Here is a 15,286-nt window from a genome sequence, read left to right on the forward strand (position 1 = left end):
CATGAGCATGATACATGAGGCAGTATCAATACTGCCAACTGGCTCAATTTTTTAGAGAAAGAAAAAATCCCTATGAAATTGAAATGTTACTTGAAAATTTATAAAGGAATAATTGTAAAGTTTATACACCAGATATAATATTCATCTTATAGGTTTACTGCTACATAAACTCGACCTTTCTATTTCTCTCTGAATTCTGGCTGGCTGGTTCAACTCAGCTATAGCTGTTCTGGCTCAAAACTCTCCAAGCTGATTCAAACTGGCTTCTCTCGGATTCTGACTGAGTTTTTCTGTTTTCCCTCAAACCAACTCTGAACTGTACAAAGTGAACTCAACTGAACTCCACTGTATTGCCTGAACTCAACTGAACTGCACTCACTGAATTTCCCCCACTCCTTACTCACTTTGCACTTTTATGTAGCCTCTCTTACCTTCCCTCTTGAAGCTGGACATATCCTATCTCCCACTCATTCTGTGAAGTCTTTCTCAGTTTAATCACTTTGCCTGCCCCTCTATTACATTACAAGGCTGCTTCCTTCTACAAATTAACTTTACCTTCATTGTTTGGGGAATAATATGAATGAAACAAGCTTTGTCAAGTAATGTTAATCATTGAATATGTGGAAGTGGGTAAATAAAATTTATTCTTGAATATGTGTGTGTGTGTGTGTGTGTGTGTGTGTGTGTGGTACAAAGTTGATATTGAAAGTTTTCCTACTTGAGACCTGAGTAGAATTTAAGGGCTATTTCTGGGAAAATAATTCCTGAAATATTGTTCATGTCATGGATCACTTAAAAGTGAGAGTTGAACAAATCTATCTGCACATAATGGCTATAAACCAGTCTGCTAAAGGGACTGTTCAGTAAGTCCCCTACAGGTATTTAGGGTATCCATGTGCCGGGAAAACCTTTAAGGACAATCTTTAATTTATAATGTGATTTCTATCTTGTGTGGACTAAATCTTTTGAGGGACAATTTCTAAGTAAAGAAATAGAATTTATTTTGTTAATTCCACTATAACCATGAACAACCTCTTATGTGGTACCTTGCTTCCCTCAGCAACTGTGATGATAGTATTTACACTCTCCAAAATGATCGTTGAATCTAAACAAAACAATGTGTTCCCTTCTTTTAAACCCATGATGGCTTCCTAGTTGAAGTGTCTCAGACTCCATCTCTTATCAGTCCTACTCACTCATCATTGTCTCACAACAGGTTATTTTATCTTAGATTATTTGTATCTACACATTTTCTTTTCTTGTTCTTAATGGCATGTCCTTAATATGGAGATTCTTTATCTACTTACTCAATTATTTAATCAAGGGCACCAAAATTTTCTAGAATTAAACTAGATGCTTTTTTTATCTAACACTTATTACCCAAAAGCACGACAACATGGAACTTGCTAGAAATGTAAAATTGTACTCACTACACTGAATTCAAATTAGTAAGATCTCTAGGTGAACCTTATAATTTGTGGACCATTGGTCTAACACATGAAGGTAAGAGATTTCTTCTGCTGCTAATGGGCTTTAAAGAGTAATCATTCAATTGGCAAAATTTTAACTACTGGTGATATTGGAAAAAGCAACTGATTTTATGTTTATTTTCAGAAACAAATACTAAATAATTAAGTCAATATTTTACTTTTGAAATGTATATTGGGAATATAACTAAATAGTCCATTTCCCTGAACTCATGTAAATAGTTTAAAAATTGTTAGTTTCCTTTCTAGTAGAAAATGAGTACCTTTATTTATAGCATTTCATCATGGTTTTATCAAATGATGACTATTTTTGAGGAATAAACATGACATAATCATAAATTCATAACTCATATTAACACAAAAATTCAACAAGATACTTTTAATGATCGAACTGCCTAAGAGAAACTTTAAATGAAAAGTCTTTAATACAGAATGAAAATTATAACAGAACTTTAAATAAACGTATAAAACTTTGAAGTGCAATAAATGCTTTTTATTGTATGCTCATTTCAATGAGTAACATTTAGAAATAATAAGTCCACATAACAGTAACAATCTTATTTTACAGCGTGTACATCATTTACAGCCACATAACACACAAGTTTAGTAATTTTCCAAATTTAGTATCCTGAAGTTAAGAAAGATAAAAAATTTATTTTCAAGTAACTGATTCTTATCTGGTGCAAAAACAGAAAGGTGAATATTACTTAAAACACAAAGTCACAATATAGCATGAAGTAAAATTACACATTAATTATGCTGAACATCTGAATATAAACTAAATTAGGGCAACTAAAACTTAAAAGTACACATCATATGCATTACATTTATGAACAGGATTTTCATTAAAATTCCCTACACCAGGTTTTAATATTAAGCGCCATTTTGATTTGCAGCATGCTAACACAAAGCGTTGTTAAGGGATGCATATTTTAAATTTATACACTGTAAACTGAATACCCACCTCCAAACTCTATTAGCAGCATATTGTTCTGTTAAATACTGCATAAATACCACCTCACTGAAAATTTATGTTAAGAATATGGTATATAGATTTTAAAAATCAAATTTTTCAATAATGGCATAAAATTGCACCTTTAAACATTATAGCAAGTAAGACTTGAACAGTCATACTTACTAAAACTGCCCTAAAAATTCTAAATATTTTAATATTTAAGAAAACTGTTCTCTCAATTTAACATTTAGATTATAAGAAACATAGTATTGACTTTTGAACATACTTGCATCCATTTCAGAAAGCCACATTTGACTCAAATACACTTTTATCATATATACCATACTGAATCTACTTGAACATCAAAACTGGAACTTTTTATTTCTTATATTTCACTTCAGTTTTCAGCACAGAATGCTATGTCTTAAACTTCATATCCTGTGATAAAATATCAACAACTCTGAAGTTTTTTCGTCTTTTTTAACTAGGACTGAATCAATGTAACTTGTTTTTTCAGATTAAGATTCCTTGTAACAAATACACAAAACATTTGCCATTTCTGGAATCCAATGTCCAGGTACAATATAAAAGGCTTAATGATTAAGTGACTGATGGATGACTGTATTTTCTTTCCCCACCCTATTTCTAAAATTGCATAAAAGTGAGGCTGCTTGCTATAGCAATGCATTTCTAAATCATTTATGTATCCTCCTTTCAGAAACACTTTATCTCTAGTGTGACCAATCAAATAAGGTGTTTTAACTTTCTCCCTCTGTAGTAGAGTTATGCATATAATACTGTTAAATACAGTTAAGTCCTCTGTAACCATCCTATGGTACGTCTTAAAATCTTTAGGTAATTTTCAAAGGGCTCTGAGATTGCCTTTTTAGTCCAAGTATTTTAGGATCTTTAGTACAAAGAGTGTAAATTTATGATTTAATATCAAGCTTTGAAACCAGATAAAACAGAGAGATTTTACTCCCAAATAGTATATATTATTCTGTAAATAATTTCTTTCTTTATATCAATCTTACTATATAAGAGTCTCCTTGTGGTGCCTCATTATATGCTGATTTTTTTCTGATGGCCTTCGGAAGCCCTTCTTGCAGAACTCACACCTATGTGGATAGTCTTTCGTATGTATTGAAATCACATGTCGTTTGAAGCCAGATGCGTCTGTGGTGCTGTATTCACAATATTCACATTGGTAAATCTTCCTTCCAGTATGAGTCTTCATGTGCTTTTTCAGCTCATTTTGTTGCCTGAATCCTCTCTTGCACCTTTTACACTTCAATGACTGATCCTTAGTATGAACTGAAAGGATATGACCACTAAGAATGAATGGATCTGATGTTTTAAAGTCACAGTGCCTACACTGATGAATCTTCCTACCTTTATGAATATCACTATGTTTTTTAAGCTCTGAAGGACGATGAAAACCTTTATCACAGACTTCACATTTGTGAGGAAAGTCCTTGGTATGGACAGATATGATGTGCCGCTTAAGGTCACTTGAGTTGGTGCTCTTATGATCACAATGAGGACATTGGTGGGTTTTATGTCCTTGAAACAAATCCAGATGGCGTTGAAGCTCTCTCTCATCACCAAATGATTGAGGACAATGCTCACATTTATATGGCAAGTTGTTACCATGCTTAGACTTAATGTGAGTTTTCAGGTTTGATTGATCGGCACACCTGAACACACAATACTGACACTGATATGGCTTCTCACCGGTATGGGTTCTCATATGTTTCTTGAGTTCAGAAGGATGACGAAAACCCTTTCCACACTCAACACAAACATGAGGAAAACTCTTGCTATGAACAGCCAGCAAATGTCTATTTAACAGTCCTTGTTCAGCAGTTTCATAATCACAGTACTTGCACTTGTGCATCTTCGGTTCCTTGTCTCTTAAAATGAGTTTATTTGAACTCAGAGGACTAGCTTCTCTGTATCTTCGAGTGTATTCTGTAAATTCATGGGTTTTATCAACTTTGTTTATGAGCTTATGGCTTTCTAAGTGGTTGTGGAAACTCACTTTCTTGTTAGTTGTAAAGTCACAATCTGTACACTGATACTTCTTTCTCATCAAATGATCGGGATGATTTTTCATGTGTCTTTTTAAGAATCCCCTGGATTTAAACTTTTTTGTGCAAATATGGCAAGGGTATACTGTCAAGGGCTGTCCATCAGGACCTATTATAACAGCTGGAAGAAGGAAAAAAGGAAATTGTGACATTTTATCACACTTCTTTAAAAAAATGTGTAAAACAGTTTCTTGAAACTAGCTAAAATTCACTATGGGAAAATACTAGTTGAATAAAAGCCTTATATAATAAAAATGCATACTATAAAATATTTCTAGTAAAGTTGTTTACCGAGGAGTAAGTGGCTCTCTACTTTAGACTACTCATCTATGGCATGAAATATAAAAAGAATCAAGAATATTTATGATTTAAACCATCTGAAAATTGTCTTTAAAATACCTTTTGAATTAGGAAAAATATGCTTTTAAAAGTCGCAATCATATACTGTTAAATATAATTATCAGATCTGGAGAATAACTTGGTGATTAGGAATACTTGATGCTCTAGCAAAGTATCTGTTTGGTTCTCAGCACCAATGTCAAGCAGCTCACAACACACACACACGCACGCACGCACACACACACACACACAATGTGACTTAAAATAAATCATAATATATATGTAATTATATATATATAGTATACAGGGTTACATGGGTGTGTAACTGCAATGAAAACATTGATCTTTTTCCTCCTTGTATTAGATAAAATTGCATATAAATTTATTGTAATATTTATAAAACAGAACTATCTTACCTGTTTGCCACTGCCTTGTTTCTCCCCTCCGCCTCTTCTTGATTTTTTGTTTCAGTACTTTATTTGTGTTCACGCTATCACAAATTTGAAGGTACTGCGCTGCTGTCGTGCTTCGGTTTTCTAATGCAGAGTCAAAAGTGTTTCCTGATAACAAAAAGAAAGAAATACTGTTCAACTGCACATATTTGTATTTGGGGGTGGGGGTTGGTAAGCAAATTACTTCAGGTGACACTTGCTAAATTATGGGGTTAAATTTCTAAAAGTATACACATTTTCTCACTAATTCTCATTAATTTAATTTATATGCTCTTGTGTACATGCAATCACATTGGTACAATAGTAATACAAATTAAGTTATTTCACCATGACCATCCTAAAGGAATAAACTGGTAAAATTAACACAAGAAACATTATTTTAAGAACCTATACAAAATAATGGCATCAAATCAACTTTTTATAAATAGAACCTGATAAAAATAAAAGAATTTGGCAAGGAACATATATAACTAAGTTAGCCAATATATATATATATATATAAATGAATTTTAAACCAGCAATATGGCTACTGTGGCAAGGGATCACATCGAAAGGCCGTCTAGGTCTCTGTGATCCAGCTGGAATGACACGCCTTTAGTTCTTATGACTGGAATATAGACACATCCTTAGTATACACCTTTTCTCCTGAACAAGGAAAGTAAGGTTAACTGAAGAAGGACGCAACCACATTTAAAAGTGAGGGACAGACAAAGCAATGAATCAGAGAAAGTTCTGAGACAGAGTAAGAGAGAGAGTATGCCCAACTCTCAGGAGAATAGCAAAGAAATGAGAGGCTACTTAAGAGAACAGCACGTGTGAGGGAGGCCATTTAAGAGAACAGAGCATAGAGGTAGGGAGAGGTGGCAGTTTGACTAGGACACTGTTACAGAGACAGGTGGCAGGTGAAGAAAGAAGAAGCCAAAGAATAGGGAGCCAGAAGATTAGAACAGATTGCCAGAATCAGGTTGAAAGTTTAGAAAGAACTAGAAATGATGACTTTACTCAGTAGTAAACCTCCGAGAGACAATTACAGCTGTCAAATAAAAATTACTTTTACAAACGCAGTCATGGTTGTTATATGTAAAACAGATGATACATGTATATTTTAGAATAATGTATATGATATGAAATTTATTCTTTAGAGTGACTTCTCAGATTATAACAAATATGACAAGAAATTTGCTGCCATTTCCATGTGATTTGTGCATACAAAATAAAATACATAGTAAGACCAGTTCTTGAAAGTCATTCTATCATGTAATTACATTGTGGTGGTTTGAACAAGCATGGCCTTCATAGGCTATGCTCATAGTTATTTGTGAATATTTGGTTCTCAGTTAGTAGAATTAGAAGCTGTGGCCTGGTTGGAAGCAGTGTGGCCTTATAGGAGAATGTAGAAGTGGGCTTTGAGGTTTCAAATCCCCACACTACGGGCAGTTTCTCTCTGCTCACCTGCCTGCTTGTAGATCAGGATATAAGTTGTCATTTCCAAGCTTGCTTGCCTATTTGCCTGCTGTCATGTTTCCTGCCTTGATGATATTGGACTAAGCCTCTGAAACCATAAACAATTCTTTAATAGCAATTGTCTTAATCAAGGCTGGAGAGATGGCTCAGCAGTTAAGAACACTGACTGCTCTTCCAGAGGGCCTGAGTTCAATTCCCAGCAACCACATGGTGGCTCACAACCATCTGTAATAAGATCTGATGTCCTCTTCTGGTGTGTCTGAAGACAACTACAGTGTACTCATATACATAAAATAAATAAATCTTTAGAAAAAAAGAATTACCTTGATCATCACTCTTCACAGCAATAGAACAGGAACTAAGACACATTAATATTTTAAATCTACAAAACTGTCAGCCTAGAATATATGCTCTGATGTACATCTTTTTATTTATATTAAACCTACATTTAAGTTTAGAGTCAAACTACCCAATGGAAGAAACAATAATTACAGACTTTGTCATGAAAAAAGTCTCCTTTAAGGAAAATAAATCAATCTATATTGGAATAACACTAAAGTGTATTAAACTTAAAGTGTTATTAAGCTGGGACGTGGATTTGTAATATATACATATTATGTTTGTCATGGAAATTAAGAAGACACTTTTCTCCAAGAATGACCTTAGTAAATGGTTGATATGAACACTTGTTCTTTTCCTCTTCAAGTAATTTGTATATTTTTTGATAACAACCTTTTATTGCCACCCATGTGGTAAATTGTCTAATTAATACATATGTTTGTTGGTTATTAAAAAGAGGCAAACTCCTATATAAGTTGTATAATAGGTGAAGTCAATAAATTTGTGTAGAGTCACAATCTAACTAGTGTTACTCGTCAGGCAGTACATTTATGTCTCCTACACATGCTCTCTCACCTGTTGCTTGACAATCTTCATATCTTCGGGAAACTCGTCTTTCATCTATAAAAAAGGACTAGTTATAAATTGTTATACTGCCCACAGAACTACTACCAGATTATATTTTAATCTATAAAATTTTACTTTTGCTACAAATTTCTCAATAAAATATATTTATTATTGAAAACTTCAAAAAATAAATAATCCCCTCCACTGAAAATAGGGACTGTTATCTGCCTCCATAGAATTGGTAATATCGAGAACAGTTTCTGCAGTGTAGCCTTAGCAATGAAGATGCTCAAAACATGCATGACTGCTGAATGAAATAAACTTCAAGAGAACTTTAGATAAAATAATGCATTGTACAGTAGAAGCAGGAAAAATGGAAGTTATATAAAAATAATGAAATTAACAAAAGACATAATGGGATAAAAAAGGAATGAATTAACATACATTTGATTTTTTCAGAACTTCCATTTTATTATTTGTATGTCAACAATTGAAATATATTTTTGTAAAGGAGGAAGGATTAATTTTTAAAGGTCGCTCCTATTTTAGGAAACTAAAGTATTTTATGTTGTTCACTTACACAGGTAGGATTTAGAATATATTCTAACAAAAATGCATTAAGCAAGGTTTAGTAGTATAAGATGTGTGAAAAAGTCATATAAAGTAACTGGTGATGAATCAATTCACTGCAACGTATTTTATTCAATTAGCCAACATCGTGGCATCATAAAACATAATATTTAATTGCTCAAAGGCATATCAATACATACTTTCCGTACTTAGATAAAAATACTAGTGTCCTACCATATGATGCAGGATAGACAACAGGGGAACCTGTTTTATTAACATCAGAGTCCTCAAGCTGAATCTCAAGGAGATTTCTTTCCTCTTCCCCTATAATGACTTCCATGTACATTTCATCTGATATTTCAGCATAACCTACATTTTGGAAATAATTACTTGTTTATAATCTTAAGTATCAAACAACTTAAATCTTTAGGTTTTAAGATTTCATCTTAGTTGATTTGTGTGGTGATTAACAATCAATATACTAGTCATTGAATAAACTTTTTAAATAATTATAATCATATGTGATTATAAATATATATGTACATACAAATATAATATAAAATGCTGTTGTTCAAGAATCAGTAGACTCTCTTCAAGAAGCAATACTTTTAAGTATACTACTGAGAGAAAAAAGAACATATTTAAAGGTAATAGTATTGAGGTTTAAAATATTTAAACATAAAAGGAAAATTTATATACTCTTGTGAAAAAATATTTCTATTTAGTCATAAATATAACATCAAATGTAATTTATGCTTTTCTCATATTTCAAAAACTTGTATCTTCTATTTACTATAAAAGAAGTGTATAAAAACAAGTGAGGAAAGGTATCTTCTTGTTTCTCCTCTCTAATAACCACAGATGCTGGTCTAGGTTTTCCATGTTCCTATCAAATTATGGCATTAGATAAACCTATACCTCAGTTTCCCATATACTATCATGCCTCTTATTTAATTAGTGAGTTAAAATTTTTAAGATTTATGATGAAACAAACTTAACCATTACTTAAATAAACGTTTGTGTTCCCTACTCCGTGCTATATACAGCAAGTCATTTTGATAGTTTCAGCTGTGATATGAGGCGAAGTCAGCTCTCTGGCGGTTGCTAGAAAAGACGCGAGGAATAGCTGTTGGAATTAATAGCATAAATGAAGATATGGCACTATCGAGGATAATTGTGTGAAGAGCCTCTTGCCCTTGTGTGTGTGATAAAATAGTGTTTTGTCAGGATGGCAAGGAAACAAATACAACCTCAGACAAGACTAAATAATGAGATGACAACAATGTAGGAAAAGAATAAAATGTTTTGAAGAAAAATAAACAAAAAGCATGGAAAATGACAAAAGAAAGCAAATCTGAGTAGGATATTTTACCCTGTGGTCCTGAGCCCCAGGAAACCCTATAACAATTACCCATGAACAGCATAATAAATTACCATCCTAGCAGAACGGCTTGTATAAAATATTTACCCACCCAACTTTTTCAGTGATAGATCAACCAGTTAGCCCTTTCACTGCTAAATCTAGATAGGACAGAAGTGCTTACTGCCATGTAGAGAAAGCGCTGGCAGTAGAGTTAGACAAGTGCTCACGTCTAGTGTTGTGAAGGTCTTGAGCAATTGATTTTCCCTGAGGATTTACTTGTCTTATAAAAAATGAATAATACTTTCTACCTCTGAGGTTAATTATTAAAATGAAACAAAATTTAACAGATCCAAATATTTTTAAATTTATGCCTGTCTGTATGCCTGTGTGAATTTATGTGCACTATACATGTATATATTTAATATATACTTTGCATTCTATGTATTTTGAATTTCATTAAATCAAACCTATAAACTCTTCATCTCTTTGTAACACATTATTTGAAATGTATGGTTATGTATTCTTATCTCAGTAATATATTGGTTCAAGAACGTCTAAAAGGACCCATACTTCTAAATATTTGCAAGAATAGGCTTATTGTTTTTAACTTAGCTGTTATTCAGTACATATATGGCTGCTATCAATTGTTTTTAAAGTTGTATTATTGCTTCTTCTAAGTCATTGCAGTGCCCTTTTATCTTACTGATATCTTCTTCTTCTTGGGAAGAATCTTTCACTGCCATGTAAACCATTTTCTCTCGCTGCATTCGGCTCTGGTCAAGCACTCCAGCTACAGAATGTCCACTGGTGTATTCACTCTCAGTGACAATTTCTGTCCCACCTTAAAAATTAAAACATGTATAAACTAGATTATATCATGGAATAAATCCCTCAATTGATAAGGATACACAGGGAATATAAATATTCTAACAAACTTCAAAGTGTCATTAAAATGCTCATGTAAATTATACCTTAAACCTTTATCACTCATTTCATTTAATAATTATATCACATTTATAACAAGCACTATAAAAGATATATATATATATATATATATATATATGGATATACATTACATATATATCCAATCATTCCTCATAAAAACCTTATTATGTCATTGTCATTATGGTCATCATACAGATTTGAGAAAACAAGGTAGTAGAACATACAAACTATTGAAGGTTTTTCTCAGTTAAGTGCTAGAAGTAGGTTTAAAATCCCAAATACATTCCTGTCATCCAATGCTCTTACACACTCATCATAATTCATAATTCTTATTCTAATACAAATTATTTTCATTTGTTTTAAAATTTTCTGCCATAAGTTTCATATTTGAAAAATTCTGAGTGACATTTTCCCAATTCCCACTTTATATGTAGATATTCATATACAGTTTTAAAAATACACTAAGAAGCCTATGAACATTTTTGTCTTTTGAGAATTTTAGATAATCCCCATGAAAGATAAGAATTCTAATGTCTCTTATATCATGGAATTAAAATAGTTTTGTACCTATTTCAACATCATCTTCAGCCTCTGCTTTAAATATATATACTTTAATCACTTCTGAACCAAATCCATCTTCTTTAACATCTTCTTGTGAACCATCACTACCAATTTTTAATGGTGTGTTCCCCATATGCTCTAACTTCTCTCCCACATCATCCACTGCAAAATATAAAGGAAATAATTTCAGTAAAAGCAACACTGATAATTAATGAGTGTTAAGCATAATGGCAAAATAATGTTTTAAACACCTACCCACTATATTCCCTTAGTGACCTATTTTGCAGTCACTAAAAACGGTATGTTTCATGGAAAAATAATACTCAAGATCAGCTATAACAGGATCAAAATTACATCATTTTTTTAAAAAAACGAATATTAACCAAACCCTGTTTCTGTATAAGAGGCACTGAAATTTAATATAGCAAATATGTATTTCTGTAGGTCATATTTCTTGAATATGACTTGTAATTTTGGCAGTTTATGAATATCTATTCACTACAATTCATAAAAATTGCCCCGAGGATATTAATGTAATTCTTAAAATTGCCAAAAATACAATTTTAATATAAATATAAGTGGTGAATTCAAATACTATGTCTTTGCTCTTTTGTATATGATGTTTTTATATTCACTGAATCATCAAACTATCTAGTGAGGTATTTGCTTCACATGCAATTAAAATATAAAGCATAGACTGCATTTTAAATAAAATCTTATCTCTAAGATCAATAACAGAAAAAATACATGTCATAAAGTAAGTTCACATGAACAAATCCCAAATTAAAAGGCAGTTATTTCTAAAGCCAATTAATGAATCAAACCTATTATTTTAAATGATAAAAATATGTCCTAATGATTTTATTAAAAAACACTTCAGAAACCATCAAGAAAATATTATCTAAGAGTTCAAATTTCTTTTGAAGCATTTGAAGAAAACCACAAAATCTTGTGTATAAATTTGTATGTGCTTTGCTTTAAAAGTATAAATAAAGATACTTAGCTGCATGGTATTTTTTTCCTTATGGAAAACCTGGTGCTTCAGAGCATATTAGAAAAGTAATACAAAAGATAAAGCAACCATGTTTGAGACTATTACTAAAGATTTTCATATACATATACAATCTTATTCTGTTCTACAGTCTCTGGGAATGAATTGATATGTCACCTGAATACTATATATGAACTATGAAATATATATTCTATTAAACAATCTTATAATAACCATAAGTCATATTCAAGCAACATACCTGTAAATATTCTCAAGCATTTTAATTTCAATATTGTTCCTGTAAAAACTAAAGCATAATCTAAAGCAAAATCATGCTATTACATATTTCAGAATACCATACTTGAACCATAAAATACTAAAGCTCTTGAATATATCTAACATTTTTAAAACTATGAAAAATAAAATTCATTAAAGAATTATAACCTTGGTATTTAAAAATTTATGCAGATCTAAATGAGTTGAAGTACACATTTTCCCTCGTTAACTTTCACCTTTGATATGTCATCAAAAATGTTGTTTTCCCCAAATGAAATGGAAAACAAGACATTTCACAAATGATTTAACTCTGAAAGGCTTTTTTACCTTGTCTAAATATAAATTATTCCATTCTATTTAAAAGTTTGAAAATTCTATTGCCAATGAAAGCTAGCACTTAAATGACACAAGAATGATATAAATATTTCCATCCCACTATAGCTCCTAACCATATAACTACACTCTTAGCAATTCTGGGATGACAATGTCATGAATTAAGATGATGAGCTATGTGATATTGTTTAAGGGTTTTTCTTACATATGTCAAATGATATAATGAGATCATAGAAATACAAAAACAAATAAAATATTAAGGAAAAGGAAGTTGCTCATTCATCGATTTTAAAACAGTACTTATTAAAAAAAAAACTCTCAAAAGGTCCAAAATAGAAATTGTGGAGGTTGGAGTCACTGAAAGTTGACAATACTCACTTAACAAATATTTCATTATTACATGTAAATAGATTGAGTGAACATATTTCCTTCTATATAACACTAATTTAAAATTATAGTTGAAATGTAAGGTTCATGAAATAAAATAGATTTGAGGGGTAGTTCTAAACTATGCACCAAAATTTTAGCTTTAAACATTGAAATTATAGTTGATATACCCTCACTGCTTTTTCTGTTGGCATATTTTCTGAGTTTCCTTCTACTTTTAAAAAAAGCCTCATACATTAAGTTTAATGTATTCACTGTTTTCTGCTTAGATAAAGCATCTCAGAATGAGCAATTTTTAAATGTATGGAGCAATTGAATTTCTTCTGTATTTTCATCTAATAAATAATAGATATTTTTCAAACTTGTGTGTACTTTGAAGAGTTTAGCTTTACCAATATTTATTTTGTATTATTAGTTAGGGAAACTATATTAACAAAGTTTTACTAGGAGACCAAATGACTTAATAAATTCACAAATATGTTTCTTCCTATTTTGGGACATAGAGCTATTTCTATGTAGCCCAAGCAGGATTAGAGCTTGCAAATTTCCTACCTTGCCTGTCTAGTACTGAGATTGTCAGACTGTGCTAGGAATAGCACTAGACTTTTCAATGACTGTTCTTAAAATGTAAATACTTAATATTCGAGCTTAAATTTTTGCTTATCTTAAGGCATATCCCAAAGTATTGATTATTGACCCATCTTTAAGTGAGCAATATCACATCCCTAAACAATTCTATTAGCATTAAAGTCAACATAAGTAAAGAACACTGCTTGGCAGCACTGAAAAGGCTGGGAGTTTTCTATTTTTTTTTAAGATCACTGGCACAATTTGACTAAAATTTTATCAGAATATACAGCGTAATACTAATTTTGAAATTTTAATTTAAATGTAATTGCATTGTTTCCTTCATGCCTCTTCTGCCCCCCATGTCAACCCCCACAGCCTCCTAAATTAATGACCTCCTTTTTAAAGTCATATTTTATAGACTTTTGAATTTGACCCTGTTCATACTATATCAATAAAATAATGCTGTGGGTAATATATAACTATTCAGTATACTAATATGCTATTGTGATTAAACAATAAGCAAAATCTTTTTATAATGCAGAAAAATGAGAAAAACAAAAATCACATTTAAATTTCAACGATACAGCATGATCAGGTACACAGCCAAAAGAAGTCAAAATATTTACCCCCAGGAAAACTTGTACACATTTTTCCTATCATCCTTATTCACGCTAGTTAAGAAGTAGAAGCCATAATAGTATATACGTCAACTGATAAATGGGTGAACAAAATTAGTATACATGTATAAGAGAATTCATTTAGTAATAACATCAGTGTCACACATTACCAATACTATAGGATCTTTGAGAAACACTAAGAAGACAGAAAGGAATGGTCACATATTACACGATTCCATTCATGTGAAATATATAAATAAAACAGGCAAAATTTATATACCAGATTTACTGTTGCCTGAGAATAAATAGAGTAGGGAGTAACTTTAAAAGCTCATCAGATTTAATTTTGGCATAATTAAAACCTTTTAAATTGTTTGAAGTGGTGACAATTCAATTGTTGATATATGAACAAACAATTTAAATCTTTAGATGAGTGAATTTTGCAGTATATAAGTTCTATCTTGGTAAACTAGTTATATTTTTAATGATGCAAAGATGTCAACATTTTTCTTTTATTATTAAAATGTGTGAGGTTTAAATGGTATTTTCCCATATGAATTCACTTTCAAAATTAAAAAGTCTTAGTTACATTATAGTGGATCATCATAAAGAAGATTCCTCATTCCAGTGTGTAGGATGATGTCATACAACTGAAGGCAGGTACAAGATAGAATGAGGCCTGTCATTGGACGAGAAGGAAGGATGGGCGGGAAAAAATTTTGAGGGAAGAGGAGGATTCTGGAATGGAAGGAACTAGAGAGGAAGCTGCAGAGAGAACATGGAGGCTGATGTCAAGATTCGACTCTGTATTTAAGGGTTGGTATGAATATTCTTAAAGGATGGAAGTGTACAGGGCTTTGTATGTTTAGGTGGGAAATTATATCTTATCAATTGGATTAGAGGTTTATTATGTTGTGTGTTCTTTCATGTGGCAATTTAAGTGTAAGAGAGTTTGTGGTGGTGGAGACACTGGGCTGCCC

The 15,286-nt window shown here is 31.7% G+C and overlaps 1 protein-coding gene across 1 annotated transcript in view; it reads right to left on the reverse strand.

Moving 5' to 3' along the window:
- Window positions 1-1,958: 1,958 nt before the first annotated feature.
- Window positions 1,959-15,286, reverse strand: part of Znf711 (zinc finger protein 711) — a 32,116-nt gene continuing 18,788 nt past the window's right edge. Inside the window, exons 5-10 of the mRNA XM_032889769.1 lie at window positions 11,139-11,294; window positions 10,330-10,467; window positions 8,498-8,632; window positions 7,703-7,747; window positions 5,288-5,431; window positions 1,959-4,653 (exon numbers count right to left, since the gene is read on the reverse strand). Of these exons, the coding sequence (XP_032745660.1) occupies window positions 3,476-4,653; window positions 5,288-5,431; window positions 7,703-7,747; window positions 8,498-8,632; window positions 10,330-10,467; window positions 11,139-11,294 (1,796 nt within the window). The 3' untranslated portion in view covers window positions 1,959-3,475. The remainder of the gene's footprint in view (window positions 4,654-5,287; window positions 5,432-7,702; window positions 7,748-8,497; window positions 8,633-10,329; window positions 10,468-11,138; window positions 11,295-15,286) is intronic.

Source organism: Rattus rattus, chromosome X (genome assembly GCF_011064425.1).
Source record: "Rattus rattus isolate New Zealand chromosome X, Rrattus_CSIRO_v1, whole genome shotgun sequence".
NCBI lineage: Eukaryota > Metazoa > Chordata > Mammalia > Rodentia > Muridae > Rattus > Rattus rattus.